The sequence below is a fragment of the Vipera berus genome (assembly GCF_964194415.1).
Source record: "Vipera berus genome assembly, chromosome: 1".
NCBI classification, from domain to species: Eukaryota; Metazoa; Chordata; class Lepidosauria; order Squamata; family Viperidae; genus Vipera; species Vipera berus.
Genome location: NC_138202.1, coordinates 56,858,165 through 56,875,602, shown reverse-complemented (window position 1 = coordinate 56,875,602; position 17,438 = coordinate 56,858,165). Strand labels below are relative to the sequence as shown.

Here is a 17,438-nt window from a genome sequence, read left to right as displayed (position 1 = left end):
ACAAAGTTATGTGCCATAAGGATTTGCAACAAATCAAAACCATATTCCCACGCCCCTTGTGTCTTTAAAATACTGTTCTATAAATGGCTTATAACCTGGAGACTATCACAAATCACATATATTTACCCAGCAAATTTGAACTTCTTTTAATCTCATGGTTCTATTCAGATTTGCATGCTGACTTATAATATACAATTCTTAAACAATGTAATATTACAAAGTATAAATCGCATCAAGCAAAATTTTGACAAACAATGAAGAGAAAATGTATAAGAACTGTAATAACACTTCTATTGCAAGTAAGTATGCATCGGGCCATTGGGACAGCATATTATGGGCATCCCTATCAAATGATGGCCATATTGGCTGGATCTAATAATAAGACTCATGGACCAGAAGACAAGCTGCAGACACTACGACTGCATTTCAATTTTAGAAAATGCCTTGGGGACTGTGTGGAGTCAAGAGGAATTGTTGAAAATATACCTTATGCTTGAACATTGGCTTCCAGTTCTTTTTGCTGGTAAATAGCCTTTTCCTCTGGATGTAGCTTCTGTTTCTTCATTTTATAATGTTTGGTCACTTTGGTCAGCTGTTCCTCAGATTTAGCCAGTCCTGCTGCACTTGGAGGCCTTCCCCCCTCATTTTAATGAATGGAAGCCCAAAAAGCTGCTTGAAAAGTTTGTCCTGCTTAGTAGACTCAAGATCTGATTATAGAAAAAGAGTAGACTATTTGTGCAGAACCTCTATCACTATATGTCACTAGTAAGATATTCCCAATCAAAGATACAGTAATATACAGTGGTGTGCTGGAGGCAGTTTACGAGAAATGATTATTAAATTTTCTGAAGTTTTGCAAGCCAGTTGAGCAGAGCTGAGGTGCAACATTTAGTATGCTGATTGACTGGTGGCTTGCAGCAAGGAACAGCAGAGGCTGTGGAGACAGCAGAGCGGGTTGTTATACATTTACCAGCACATCACTGGCAATACTGTCGATATCCCTTGTTGTCTGTTGCAGAGCAAGGTGGTAGAGCAACCAACTGTGCTGTGGTAATATGTGCTATGTATATTTAATTTGGATGTTTTTATTGTTTTTATTGCTTTAAAATGCTATTAGTATTTTAACTGTAATATATTTTCTTCAGTTGCAAGAGTCATTGTGAGATGGGCAGTTATAGAAAAGGGAAGGAAGGAAGGAAGGAAGGAAGGAAGGAAGGAAGGAAGGAAGGAAGGAAGGAATCATATCAATTCTTTATAATATGCAATAAAAGACACATTTATTTATTTTATTTATTTATTTGTTATTATAAACCGCCCTTCTCCCGAGGGACTACATGCACTACATGTTTCTGAAATTTATTCTGAATCTTCAGTTACGGAAGAATACACAAGCCAGAATAGTTTTGATTGACATTTGATAGGTGGCTATCTAATATGGCCTGCTTATTTGCCTTTAAAATCTTTAAACTGTCTAATTGTACTTTAATGAGCTAGATATATTTATGGAACTTTGGTATTTTTAAATTAGTATTATTTTTATTGTTTTAAAATGCTTTATTGTTTTAATTATTTTATATTTTTGGAATTGTAAGCTACCCAGAATTATTGATTGAGATGGGCAGCTGTAGAAATTGAATAAATAAATAAATAGATTATTTTACTTACTTGTTACAATTTTTGTATGTTGCCTTGACTTGGATGGAGCATTAGATTTGTTAACAATTACCAATTAAATGAATTACTTTGTGGGTAAAGCAAATCTGATTGGTTGCTAGATAAGAGGCACACTTGTTCTCATTAAGCATTGGGAGAGTTTTAGAACAAAAGCACGACAAGACTTCCTAGAAAACCACAGAAAATTTAGATAATATTTCTTTGTTGTTAAATCAGCAAGCCATAGCTCTTAGTAGTTATTGATTTAATTTTATTTGAAACAGTATTGTGGGTGAGAAATAATGTTAGTAGTTGTAAAAGCCTGCATGTAGAAATCCAAGATGGTAGGGTCAGACCCAATCTTTTCTCTGTTGTGATTGTTCATACTTACAAATAATGTTTTTACTTGGTATTTTGAAAAGATGATCCCCTGCTGCAGACTAAAACTACCTTCTACATTCTGAGGATTTTATCATTTCATTGCCACTTGAGGCAATATGACAGCCTCATTTTCCCTTTATTACTGGGCTTCATGCACACAAATACATACGCACTAGGTGGAGTATGGTACTTGCCTCTGCAAGGAGGCTATCTACACAAATTTAAAGTTGAATAATGTCTAATAGCAGCATTGCTCTCCTTCTGGGACTACAGGAGTGTACATGCTTTGCATGCAGAAAGTCAGAGTTGATCTCTGACCCAGTGTTGGGGGGAAAAAAACCAGGGGATAAGAAAGGCTTTGGTCTGAGAGCCACTGTCAGTCAGTCAGAGCTCAGTGAAAAACAGACTGACCTAATAGAAAGCAGCTTCCTATTACTGGAAAAAAGTATATCAGCATAGGCAAGATCTGTGTTTTTATTATGAACTACCTAATATGTCATTTAGAGGCTTGTCCCAGAACTAAGGAAAAGGCCTTATCTGGTCCAGCACATTCAAAAAGAGACTCCAATCCTACTTGATGTCTACAGCCTGAGAGAGATTCAGAAAAATTAAGGGTTGCTCTGTCATAGCCTACAACCAAAATACTGTAATAATTATTTGTTGTTAATCACAGTAGAGTGAAATTTGAGTATAAGCTAGATCTTTATAAGGTGTCAAATTTTATAAAAATCAGGTCATCAGTGGAATAAATGGTAAAACGAGGGTTCTCCCTCAAGCTGTAAGATTTCTTCAACCCTGAGACACTTTGACTAATAGTTGTCTATCACAAATCTTTGAATTCGTCTTAATGAATAATTAAAGAGACAATATACAAGTGAAAAGTTGTGATTTGTAAATCTGGTTGCAATCCAAATATCCACATTTCTCTTGAAATTATCTTTATGGTATATAGCAGGACTTCTGAGTTAAGATGACAGCATTTAAATTTTACTCCAATTTCTTTCTTTCTTTTTTATTTTGGTAGGGGGTAATTTGCTCTGAATATTAACACATTGTAATATTTTCTTCTAATATTTATATTTTTAAGCATTTTTATCTAATGAATAGTTTTTGTAGCTATTTTCTGTAATTTAATAACTTTTTAACATTGTTTACTAAATATTCAAATGTAATTTGTTAACCATTTTTACATGTGACTGAAGGATGCCTGCCATCTTTCAGCAATGCCATCATATACTGCAATTATTTTATGATTTAGGGTTGATAGGATAATGTATTATAGGATTTATTGATAGGATTTATTATAGGATTTATTGATAGGATTTATTATAGGATTTATTGATAGGATAATTTATTAGAACAGAACTTTGTAAGTACATGTTTATCCTTAAAGCAACAATTAGATAAATTCCAGTTCTGTGTAGAGCAATATCATTTGGAGGGAGGGAGGTAATGCTGCATTCCCAGATACCCTGATTGATTGGTGTAATTGGAGTCTGTCTATCTATCTGTCTGTCTATCTATCTATCTATCTATCATCTCTGTGTGTTTGTGTGCTTGTACTTTGTTGCTTCCTTCATTTATTATTGTTTTATTCTTTATAAGTCTTATTTTTACTATGTTATACTTCACTCAGAGTGATAAGATTGGAGCAGTTTACAAATATAGTAAATAAATAATCAGGTAAAAGCAAAGTACTTGTTTAATTGTAGATGGGGGTCTTCCAATAGCATACAGCCTGGCAACATGCCATTGCATTCTGTGAAGGTTGTACTGATTTCAAATGGTATGCATATTTTATGCAAGATTATATTCAGAAAGCTATATCTGAAAAAAAATTAACTTCCTTTTGTAGGCTTGAACTGTGAGCTTTTGTTTGAGCCGAATTTTTTTAATGCAAATTATCAATTTTGAGGGTCAATTGAGGATATGGGTTTGAAAAGCTAGTTACAGTTAAACTATATATTCTAATCAAACAAATTTTGCTTCACTGTCTGCATGTTTTTATTTGTCAGTTGATATATGTGTTGTTTGAAAGATACAATTTTCAACATCAGAGCAGTAGATGCTTTAATATTCATTCCATAAATCTCAAGTTTCCAACTTCTTAGAACTGATTGAAGTGATACATTTATAATAGATTCTAGATGGAAGAAGAAATACTTGCATTAATGTCTCCTCTTCTCCTGTCCCCTGCTTTTACCCCGTAGGTGGAACTGACAGGCAGCAGTGTGTTTGACTATGTCCATCCTGGTGACCATGTGGAGATGGCTGAGCAGCTGGGCATGAAACTTCCTCCAGGACGAGGTCTTCTCTCGCAGGGAACAGCTGAGGATGGAGCCAGCTCAGCATCTTCATCTTCTCAATCTGAGACCCCTGAGCCAGGTGGGAATTACAATCAGAAGGAGTAGGTTGGTGGGCAGGACCTTAACCAAATAATTGAGCTCAAGTTGCTGGTGTGAAAAGACGATGAATAGATTTAATTGTATTTAACAATTCAGGGCAGCTTTCGGTTCTAAGCAGTAATTAAATAAAGAAGAGGTTTGGAAATAAAGAGACATTTTAATAAGTATAATAGCAAAGCTCTAATTTTGGTTGAACAATGCATAGAGAAAATACCAGTCGATGTAGATTCTTTTTCAAATTATTGAAAAGGTTCAGGTTTCGTATCTCATTTTCTTTTATTGTTGCAGGAATTAGAAGTAATGCATTTATTTATTATTCAGGAAAATCTCTGAATAAGCTTTATGAATATGAGCTTGTGAAGAATGAAAAGTCTTGGGGACTTGTAGAGTTCTTAGTTCTTATTTTTTAACATCAGAAGGTACTTGAAAGATGTGAACAGATAAATTAAGGCTAAAAAGAAAACAGTAATGGCTACATTTTAAACTGCCTTTCCACCCTCAGTATTTAATTAGATCAATTGTATAGAGGAATGAACAGAGGTGACATTCCTCATTGGAATTCCTCCCAGGCCTCTTATAGACTTTGCATTCTGAATGTTCCCATTTTCATTGTGTTGTACTGATGATAATTTAAGTATTAGGGGAAAATCCATTTATAAATTAAACAAAATGACTTGATATCCATCAGTCCCCTAGTTCATCAAGCTGTTCAAACACTAGGAAGATTGGCTGGTCGGCCTGGGTCTTCCGAGAGCTCTGGTAATTAGATCTGCGAAGGATTTATTCTTTGCTGATTGGAGCTTTAAATTAATTGAAGTTCCACATTTGTGGTTTTGTCCTTTTTGTACTTTTTTAGAGGAGATATTTCATATTCTTGTGTGGTGGAGTGCTTGGCCAAGCAGCAGTAGTTTAAATGTTAATTTTTCTCATGAGAAGTTTAAGATTTTTAATGAAGTACAAAGACTGATTTGAAGCCTTTTATTTGCTTACTTGGGAAATTATTTTTCTACTATTTAAATATGTTTGTACTGTACTTGATCTGTTGTTTTGAAGCAAGCTCATAAGACAAAAGTATTTTATTAGTGATCATTTTATAAAGAACAGTAAACTAAAGCATCTATGTTGAGTATCATAACAACTGGAAAAATAATAGTGTATTTTTAAATGGAAGCCTTTCCAGATGGAAAAACTGGAAATTTGGGGGGTGGAGGGCAAGGGGGATTATACAAACAATAATTATGAGGATATAAGGATAGATAAAACAAATTTATCTCAGGGGTCCTTGGTGCTCTCTGAGCTTGGTTGTTTTCTTGCAGACGTCTCATTACCCAAATTAGGTAACATCATCAGTGCTAGACTGATGATGTTACCTAGTTTGGATAATGAAATGTCTGCAAGAAAAAAAAATAAGCTCAGACAGCACCAATGATTCCTCATTTCAACCTTAAGCTATAAATATTCTCCTTTATTGTTACAAATTTATTTTCCAGTCATGTGCATGTATCCTCAGAAGCAAGCCTGCTAAACTCATTGTTGCTGACTTTCAAGTAAATTGGTATAAGATTTTAACCACATGCAGTATTTAAGATGCTAAACATTTAATTTGCCAAGCTATATACAGTAGAAGAAAATGTAGTAGGTTATTCTTGGCTATTGTGATTTTTTTTCTAACATTCTCTGTTTTTTCACTGTGGCTTTCCTTTGGAAAAAAAAGAAAAATCAGAGTAACCGGCTTTACTCTGATGACTATGCTGGTTCAGTAATCTATGTGCATATTTTTTAAAAAATACTGTGATTTGATATGATGGGGATTTTTCAAAGCATTTTATAAGTTTAGCAGAGAACTAAACCTTTATTATCTTTGAGTACAGCATCTTACTGCAATACAAATTCATCTTCATCTCTGCCAGGATCTAAGTTCAAGAGATATTTGCTCCAATCTTCAGAATTTACATGGGTGCCCTAAATTCTTTATGAGCAAATGGGATCTAAATTTTACATGGTCTTTTAGTGTGCTTTCTGTCTCCCCAAAATTCCACTTCATAGGATTTTTCTTGATCAATATCACAACAGGATATTGTTTCCTGTTACTAGACAGGGAAGTTCTAGAAACAGAATAAATATGGTCTATAATATTGCAGTGCAAAGAAATAGAAGAAAACAATAGAATAGGGAGGACTAGAGATCTCTTCAAGAAAATTGGAAAGATGAAGGGAACGTTTCATGCAAAAATGAGCATGATAAAGGACCAAAATGGCAGGGACCTAACAGAGGCAGAAGAGATTAAGAAGAGGTGGAAAAATTACACAGAAGAACTATACAAGAACGAGCTTAATGTCCCTGATAACCACGATGAGGTGGTCACTGACCTCGAGCCAGACATCCTAGAATGTGAAGTGAAATGGGCCTTAGGAAAGCTGAGCAACAACAAAGCTAGTGGAGGTGACAGTATTCCAGCTCAGCTATTCAAAATCTTAAAAAACAATGCAGTAAAAGTGCTACACTCAATTTGCCAGCAAATTTGGAAAACTCAACAGTGGCCACAGGATTGGAAAAGATCAGTTAACATTCCAATTCCAAAGAAAGGCAGTGCCAAAGAATGTTCAAACTATTGCACCATTGCACTCATTTCACATGCTAGTAAAGTTATGCTTAAAATCCTACAAGCTAGACTCCAGCAATATGTGGATCGCGAACTACCAGAAGTGCAGGCAGGATTTAGAAGAAGCAGAGGAACTAGAGATTAAATTGCCAACATACGCTGGATCATGGAGAAAGCTAAGGAGTTCCAGAAAAACATCTACTTCTGCTTCATTGACTATGCTAACGCATTTGATTGTGTGGATCACAACAAACTGGCAAATTCTGAAAGAGATGGGAGTACCAGACCATCTTATTTGTCTCTTGAGAAACATATATGCGGGTCAAGAAGCAACAGTGAGAACTGGACATGGAACCACTGATTGGTTCAAAATTGGGAAAGGAGTCCGGCAAGGCTGTATACTGTCACCCTGCCTATTTAACTTATATGCAGAGCACATCATGAGAAAGGCAGGGCTAGATGAATCAAAAGTTGGAATTAAGATTGCCGGGAGAAATATCAACAACCTAAGATATGCAGATGATACCACTCTAATGGCAGAAAGCGAAGAAGAACTAAAGAGCCTCTTGTTGTGGGTGAAGAAAGAGAGTGCAAAACTTGGGTTGAAACTAAACATTAAGAAAACCAAGATCATGGCATCCGGCCCTCTCAATTCCTGGCAAATAGATGGGAAAGAAATGGAGGTAGTGATAGATTTTATTTTCCTGGGCTCCAAGATCACCCCAGATGGGGACTGCAGCCAAGAAATTAAAAGACGCTTGCTCCTGGGGAGGAAAGCCATGGCAAATCTAGACAGCACACTAAAAAGCAGAATCACCCTGCCAACAAAAGTGCGTATAGTCAAGGCTATGGTCTTCCCAGCTGCAATGTATGGTTGTGAAAGTTGGACCATAAGAAAGGCTGAGCGCCAAAGAATTGAGGCCTTTGAACTATGGTGCTGGAGAAGACTCCTGCGAGTCCCTTGGACTGCAAGGCAATCAAACCAGTCAGTCCTAGAGGAGATCAACCCTGACTGCTCTTTAGAAGGCCAGATCCTGAAGTTGAAACTCAAATACTTTGGCCACCTAATGAGAAGGAAGGACTCACTGGAGAAGAGCCTAATGCTGGGAAAGGTTGAGGGCAAGAGAAGAGGAGGACGACTGGATGGAGTTACTGAAGCAGTAGGCGTGAGCCTAAATGGACTCCAGAAGATGGTAGAGGACAAGAAGGCCTGGAGGAACGTTGTCCATGGGGTTGCGATGGGTTGGACACGACTTCTCAGCTAACAACAACAATTCCCATTATTTCCATGGAAATTGCATTCTGTAAGCAAGGACTGGAACTGCAGTCGAAGAGTTTCTAAAATGAAACAAACTTTAAGGAAGCTTCATAATTATCACACTACCAGAAATACAACCTCAATTATTGTAATTCTTGATAAAGATAGTATTGAAATGTATCTTATAAATATGAAGGGCTCAGTTTTTACCTCTAGTGGGAATTCTCATGGCAGCTCAGCTATTTAACCTTTCATTCTGATCTGCAATTCACACATGATTTTATTTTCAGAAAATTCTGTAAACCCAGCTCCCCACATACCATGACACTAAGTTAGTCTCCTGCCAAACCTTTTCAATTTATTTTTGATTGCCGCAGTGTTCCTCCTCGAGTTGATCTTTCCTTTGCTAGCAATGTTTCAAGCAGATTCCTTCTTATTTCCTCTCTCACCTTTCTTCAAATTCCCTGATTTTTTCATCTAAATATCATATTGGTTCATTCTGACTGGTTATATTGTAAAATTCCATGAACAAACAAATCCAGCCCTCTTTTACTCTTTATGTTATGGATTTGGCATTGATGTATCTATCACTTTCCATTGATCCTGACAATCCACGTGCCTGAAAGTGACACCTTTATCACCTAACTCAAGTACCAGTTTGGTCATTCAGTAATAGCTCTTATCAAATCTTGCTGGGACAACCTCAAAGTGAATTTTGTTCTGTAACTATCTCTATGACATCTTTGAATCTATTTATTTATCTAAAATACAAAGATTAAATATCTTTGAACCTAAATCTGAAAATGCAAAGCATGTCTCCTGGCAGTCACTTTTCCAAATTATCTATCTATCTATCTGTCCTTCCTTCCTTCCTTCCTTCCTTCCTTCCTTCCTTCCTTCCTTCCTTCCTTCCTTCCTTCCTTCCTTCTTTCTTTTTCTCTTTTCTTTTCTTTCATCATATATCTCTTTAAACTTAATGAACAATGTGAATATTGTGCTCCTTATATAAATTCTTGAGGATTCTCATTTTAGTATTCCATTGACAAAGAACAAACTAGATGCTAGATTTAGCTAAACACTTTTCACCAATACGAATACCTGATACAAATTACAAAAAAGTTATCTTTTTAAAAAGCTTCTTATATCCTAAAGAACCATTAGCTAGAATTTCTTATCTTAATAGCACAAAAATATGTTTTTGAAGTTTGCTGTTCAGTGCATTATCATCTCTTTAACTGTTTAATTGTCTCTGTTAGAGACAGTGCTTAAAAATGTGTGTATAATTTGAGAAGATGGGAGAAAGGATATCACCATATTAGTATGAAAATGAAACAACTACTAGGTATGGAATTTTTCAGAAAGCTTGATGTGTTCAATGTACCATTACTAAATGACTGAAATCTAAATAACATTTGGCATTGTAATAGAAGGAAGTGACTAAGCTAACCTACGATGCAGTGGTACGGCACTATAATAAGAAGTATGTTTCTTCAAGCAGACAATTCTTTGATTGTCTTGTTTAAATCATCTGGGAAACACTCAAAAGAGGCTTTACCAAAAAGAAAAAAAATGTAGTAGACATAAAATGAAAAGACCTAAAACCATGCTGAGATGGGATTTCAATTGGGTAAAGACTGAGGCATGCAAATAACTTTACTTACAGAAAGTATTACTGGTCTGAGGCATGTAATTTCTAGTCTGCACTTGAAATGTCACCCTCCATATCAGCAAGTAATTTTTTTATCGAATAAACAGTTTTTCTTTTAATCTAAAAACTGAACAGCACAAAAGATTGCCCATTTAGTGCATGATATTTGAACATTCCGATGTAGAATCTCTCCAGCAGATTCCCCGGACAATTTAAGCTTGGAACCTCTGGACCATTCTGACTGAATGGTTAATTTACTTTCCGCATATCTGCTTGTGTCTTTTCATTACTTTTAATGGTTCTGCAGGCTTGGGATTATGATTGCTGTACTCTCCTTTTAATAAATTCATTGTAGCTGTTGTTAAGTGCTCAGTAAATGAAAAACCAGCCATTTTCAAAGACACTGAGTAAAAAAAAAAGGAAATCTATGACATATTACCGCGGAATAGGAGCAGCAGTTCAGATTTATTAATGCAGCATTTCTATTTGAATAATATTATTAAATTACTATTATTTTATACTGAATAAAGTATATATATAATTTCTATAGTTGTAGGACTGTAGAATATGCTTTTTTGTCAGGAATGATATATTTTATCTGTGTCTGAACTGAGTCAAGACAAGGGATTGTTAGAATTTATCAGAAAGGTAAGATGTCTTAAAACTAGAAATCAACACTACAACTTTGCAGAATATATCAGAGAATAGTTAGTTGAAGAATAATTATACTAGCATATTAATGTAATGAAATCTTTTCGTATCGTCTACAGCATTTTTCCAAAGTTCTTTGAGGAAAAGCCAAGAAATATACATAGTAGCAAATGTGGATCTCATAGTATATACGGTAACTGAAGGCTAAAGTTAGTTCAAAATATCAAAAGCACGTTTAACTGTTTGGTGAAAAAATGCTAAGACTGATGTGACCAACTGATTATATTTATGATCATGCAAGAATATAAAGATACATCACAGTTAAACAAATAATAAGCATATTCAATGCCTTATAGAGCAGTGTGCCTCATTGTAGAAGATCTCAAACTCAGATGGTCATGAAGGTCATGTGAGGACTAGTTCATTAGACCAATAGCTGCATCCAAAACTTAATTGATGGAGATGACTAGTTAGTCAAAGATGAAGAAAATGAAGAGTACCACATTATGCCATTAAATGTGAATTTATTAAATATAAATTGATGATGAAGCAGGGCTATTTTTTCACCATTTTTTCAGCCTTTTTACAGGCAGCATTTTTCATTAACCAGAACACCACTATTTGGTTTGGTTCTGTTATTGAATACCAATATAAAATCCTTGAACTTAATCATCTGAAACCTGGCAGGATTTATCTCTTCGGAAGAGGTGACTGTGCCTGAAAATTATTCCCAATTCTGCCAAGAAAGAAAAATGATACAGCATTGGCAATTTGCAAAGGAAAAAAATGTTTTGTCTTTTAATTTGGCACGTGTCACCATCTCATAAAAGGTTATAATGCCTGCAAATTTAGCTTAGTTTCAAATTAGCATTAATCAAAAGCAAGCTAAAAATGATTAAATAAATACATTCTGTAGCACAGAAAAGTGCAATTGCCATTTGTTTTCCAGTTAATGATTCATGGGGAACATAGAGTTTTGAGATTTCTCACCACATCTGAAATATCAACCCAAGCCTCACCTAATTTGTAGGGCCATCATGAATGAAAAGTGGCTAGTCTGAAAGCAAAAACTGGAATTATGAGCCTCATTGGGGATGTAAAAGTGTAATTTGGTGCCCTTAATACATGGAAGGAAATAGACTGGTGCTTTTCAAACATGGCAATTTGAAATGTGTGGATTTCAGCTCCCAGAATTCTGTGAATTGAAGTCCTCACATCTTGTTAAGTTGCCAAATTTGAAAAATACTGGAAAAGATCACCTTTATTCCTCCATCCAGATACAGCTCGTGGGTGAAGAACAGCCCTGGATAGAAAAATCTGCAGAGAATGTAGCAGTTTTTTCACCACAACTTCAAACAGCACAGAGCACCTTTGTTCCTCCTGCTTTGGGCAGGGACGTTTTGCTCTCCTCTCTATTGGAACATGTTTTCATCCTATCAACCTGAACAAAGCTGAATTCACCTAACTCTCCCTGCTGCCCTCCTCTTGGCTGGGGTGGATGAAGAGAAGCTGTTGAAAAGGAGAAAGTTACTGATAGTGAGCTGGGACTGCCACCTGCCTGCTGCCAGTTGATTTTAAACTCTGTCCCAGAACTTCCTTCCATCTGCAAATATCAAAGCAAGGCTGCCATCATTCAAGACATCTTTGCATTCTCAGCTACTAGGAGAGGTCCAAGAGAATGATGGGAAAGGAGAGTAGAAGTGGGAATCAGCAGCATCTTTAAGCAAAGCTCAGCAAACGTCATGAAGTGGGAAGCATGTAGAACACTATCCCTACCCTAATAGCAAGTACAATGATGCATTCTTGGTGTGGTCTACTTTGCTGAGCCAGTAGGTTGTTGACAGGCACCACCCTGAGCTATGACAATGCCTTGATGCAGACTGCACAAAATTGCTTGGAGGACTTAATGGAGGCCACAAGTCTACCAGATTGTTCAGAGGGCAATGAGGGCAATGATATTAGAGCTGCTGTCTTGATAGAATGAGCACTGCAAAAGACATGGCCCACCGCTTCAGTTTCCTCCATTCCACATGAGCAAAGATTCCCCCCCCCAAAGGGAATATCTTGATTCCTTCATATAGAATGCTGTTTCAATTTCACAAGGTAACCAGTGGGCTTTAAACACTTCAAAAAACCTCCCAGAAGTTTCATATGGGACAAGAAGCTCAAATTTAGTTGTTGCTCACTAATGCAAAAAAAAGAAGGTAATATTCGTCTGGTTTGTCATTTCAGTGTCTATTGAATTAAATGTTAAGATATTAACAACTTATTAAAAGTACTGTCTCCATGGGTGATTTCAAGTTGCGGATAATATTCTGAGAGACACGCATATATAATATATGGATTTCTAAAGATTCTGTACTTAATGATTTAGACACCATGTATAGCTTATCTTACAATTATTCTTGATATTCATGATTTTCAATTTTTTTCCTTTTAAATCTATTTTTGGTATGTGCTTCTTTAATGAGACTGAAAGTTAACAAACAGAATATGAGGAATCAATACTTTCAGACAAAATACTATAATTTTAACCAAAATTTAAAGCCAAAAGTAAACTTCGGCTTCAACCTGTGGCCCACAAACTGCATTGGTTGCCAGTTTGCTTCTGGGTTCAATTCAAGTGCTAGTTTTGACCTTTAAAACCCTACATGGCATGGGAGATGGAAATGCTTAACTAAAAAAATGGATTACCATTTTTCAGAAATGTTTTAATAGTGGACAATCTCCAGGGTTCCTTCAATCTCTATGTTACGTGATTCTTTGATTTAGTTGGGCTGTGTAGATCTTTAAAAAGATGCTTTGGGTTCTTGGAGACTCAAGCAAAGCACTCCCTCAATCCTATTTCTCAATCCAATGCTCATAAGAGTAAAGCAAACAGGAAGCATTGCTTTGTCTCTCTTCTGAGGCCTCTTCCAGCAGCACAGAATAACTGAGAATATCATTGTGAATTAAAAAGTGTTATAATATAAATAGCTATACTGCAAGAAACCTTCTATCCAGGTATGGGGTTAAGGGCTTTTCCCTCTGATAGCAGTGACTTTTCAAATGAATGAATATGTCAGCTGTGTGTCTCAGTTAAATATTACTGTCACCAGCAGGATAACTACTATTAGTCTGCTATAGGTAAATCAGTTGAGACTTGTATTGCAAGTAACCAACAATGTACCTTTATCAATTGGAGGAATTGCTCTAGGCAGCAATAGGTTGACTCCTATGCAAAAGGATTATAACTTAACAGAAGGCAGTGGGGAAGGGCCCAAAATCAAAATACTACTCCAGATAATATAAAGGTCTTTTTAAAAATTCTTGCTTAATCACAGAGCATTATTCTTTGCAGTTTAGTAGAATATGAAATCAAATATAACTCTGTTATTATAATCAGTATGAGACAACATCCTTCCATTTCTTAATGTAAATTTTGTGCTCGGGAACATTTCCAGATGGGAACAGCCCTAGGGATCTGAATTGTTTATTTTTACAACATGCTACAAATTAGACGAAATAATGCAGATTTCCTCCTGATGTTCCCCCAAGTTCTTTCAGTGCTGAAGTACAAAAGTTGCCTTACCCATTATAGAGAAAAAATAGCTCTAGCTCCCTTCAAATTGTAGATTTTTCTGATTAAACTCAAGAACTGAACTTTTTCATTTCATTAGATATGAGCTGAACAAACATGTATTTTCACGTACAATGTATTTGTTGACATATAGCAGCTATTACATCTGACTAGTATCTAACCAATAGAATACTTTAGATACACAGCCTACCATATATAAATTATGGTTGATGGAAAAACCGCTGCTCTAAATACAGGTTAGATTTAATGAAATTATCTCTTCCATCAAAATAAAGAATTTTTAAAGCATTTATTAGAAGAAGGCATATAATCTCTGTTACTACAAATAAAGAAGTAAAGATCAAAATGAGGCTTAAAAATAAATAAAATTACCTAGCCATTTTTTTACAAATTCTTAAAGAATTTACACAGAACAGTTAGAATTCCAACATTTCATTAACATGACTTTTGTTTTAAATTGTTTTTAAGAGTTGAGTCATTATGTGGCTTTTTGCTAGCTTGTTCTCGTGTGTCAGAAACAGATGACTTAAGTGTACTTACTACAAGACAAATGTTCTTTAATCACCTAATGCACTAATCTATACTTAACCTAAGTCCTAAATTAAGTATCTTACAAAAATATAACTTAAACAAGAAACAACCATCCATCACATATGAGTTTGAAGAACAGATTTAAGAAACCATTGACTGGCAGACAGTTGTCAGTATTGAAGAAGTTGCATCCCTCATTAAAAAATAGCATATTTCAGTTGTGCACTGGTAATAGAATTTTAAAGGAAGATATACAATGATCTCATATTTTCATTGAAATTATTTTTCCCCCATTTGCTCTAGCTCATCAAGGGTAACATAAAAATGCAGATCAGGCAAAAACATAATCCTCAATTTGGATCCAGCAGTTTTTATTCTAATATGTTTTTCTGGAAATATTAAAATTTATTATAGTTTAGCTTCCATTAAGGTTTAATGATGATGTGTGTAGTGAAGCCTATATTGTGTCTTCATTTTAATTTTGTTTGGTTATTGAGTTCATCATCTGCTCAGGAATTTCACATCCACAGAAAGCAGTGCCATGGACAACAACAACAACAAAGAAACAGTAAAGATGGCATGTACAGATAGTACAGCTCTCAAATTATTTAGAGTATGACCTCATCTAGGTTGCTAAAGAAAGTCTTTCTATACAAATAAAAAAAAGTGGTAGCTGTGGTTGGATTTTAGATTATAATTACTGAACCTCAGATTGCAAATGAGAGTTATGCTAATATTTTATTCTCTTTCTGGCCCCTTCCCTTCCAGAATATTTGACTAACATAATTTGTCCTTCTCTCATTTGGTACCTTACAGAATACAAAATGTATTGTTCTATTTGTACTTTTGTTACTTTTTAAAAATAATGGTCAATAGACTAGGACATGTTCAAGAAACTCAGAGCACCTAGTGATATCATATCCTATATATTTTGATTATAAATATTAATTTTAAGAGAAAATGGAAGGAGACTCAGGGCTATTTATAGTAGTAGCCGCGTACTGTATATAATGCTCATTCTTCCTGGAATCTCAAATGTTGTAATATGCAATGTTTTCACCAATTCTATACTAAGTATAAGTCATCTATTTAAGGGCTTTCAAAGTGACTGGCAATTCTATTCTGATTTCCAAAAAAGCTGTTTACCACTCTGTTGAGGTAATGGATTTACTAATCCATCAGAGCCAACTGATCGATAGTTCAGTTCTGAACAACCATGGTATATTCTACAGTGTTACAAAGTGTATCAGTTTCTTTAATGTACAGTGTTGGGAGCTATACAATTTGACTGCATTAGGATCCTCTTTTATGACTGGAAATGGTCTCTTGTTTGTAGAACAAGGTAATGTATATCTGAAGCATCATATCATTATACAGAAATGTTTTATTACATATGAATTACAGAGAAACCTATACCTAAATAACAAATTGCTCCCATATGAGGCAACTCCAAAATATCTGGGGGTCACCTTAGACAGGACCCTGTCTTTTAAAAAACATATTCAGAATATGGCTGCCAAGGTTAACAGCAAAAACAACATTCTGCAAAAACTATGCGGAACAACTTGGGGAGCTTCTTCAGTGCGCAGCCCCTTGGGCTTTGCTACTCTGTAGCAGAATACTGCGCACCTGTATGGATAAACAGCTCACATACAAGACTTGTTGATGTTCAACTCAACCATACGATGAGATTAATTACTGGGTGCATAAAATCTACACCTATTCACTGCCTACCAGTTCTTAGCCACATACTTCCCCCGCACTTACGACGACAAGAAGCTCTCATTCGGGAGTATAGTAAGATCCTGCTAAACTCCTCTCTACCCATTCATGCCTATACCTCTGATCTCTTAAGATGTCGATTAAAGTCAAGAAATCCACCACTCCTCACAGTGCTTAAGCTGCTGGCCGAACATCAGAGCACAATACAAAAGTGGATGGAAGCATGGAGTAGCTATACCTCCCAAGATATTTCTGAACATATTAATCCTAATAGTATACCTCCAGGATTTAATCTACCCCGACACATATGGGTGACATACAATAGAATTAGAACGACTCATGGGGTGTGTGCCGATTCTCTGTATAAATGGGGAAAGACACCTGCAGCACAATGTGATTGCGGGGCTCCCCGAGAGACTATCCAACATATAGTGAGGGAATGCACTAATAGAAGATACCCAGGAGATTTTAAGGACTTCCTCTGCGTAACAACAGCAGCTACTGACTGGATCTCCAAACTCGACATTAAACTCTGAAATGTTATTTCTGTTTTCCTCTTAGGTTTTATAATTGCTTCTTTTTAAAAAAAAATGTTTTAACTGTTCTAACTTGTAAATATGAAGTGCTTTTAATTCTGTGTGTGACCAGCCATACGCTAAATAAATAAATACAGAGAAACCCCACATAATGTAGAATTCACTGTTTGTTTTCATTAAACTACCTCTGTCCCACCATGCCCACCCTCAACAAAGGTCTAAGAGCATTCTCACAGCTATGATTTCTTTTCCTCGGTTTCCTCTAATATAGACAGGAAAAAAACATTAGTAAACCCACTGGGATTTTTTTTCCCTCATGGCTTTAAAGTTCTAAGGAAGAGATAAGAGCCAATAGCAAATAACTGGATTTAGAATAAACTGGGAAATTATCACACAGGCCTTTCCTCTGCCACAATTTGTCAAATCTGCTGATAGGAAACAAATTCTATTCATAAAGATTTTATTTAGGGG

At 35.7% G+C, this 17,438-nt stretch overlaps 1 protein-coding gene across 5 annotated transcripts in view; it reads left to right on the top strand.

Annotated features, from left to right (window-relative positions):
• Positions 1–17,438, top strand: part of NPAS3 (neuronal PAS domain protein 3) — a gene marked incomplete at both ends in the record, with an annotated part of 788,541 nt that overhangs the window by 675,682 nt on the left and 95,421 nt on the right. For all 5 annotated transcript variants that reach the window (XM_081337596.1, XM_081337595.1, XM_081337594.1 and 2 more), the window contains one exon: positions 4,245–4,419. In XM_081337596.1, coding sequence (XP_081193722.1) covers positions 4,245–4,419 — 175 coding nt within the window. The remainder of the gene's footprint in view (positions 1–4,244; positions 4,420–17,438) is intronic.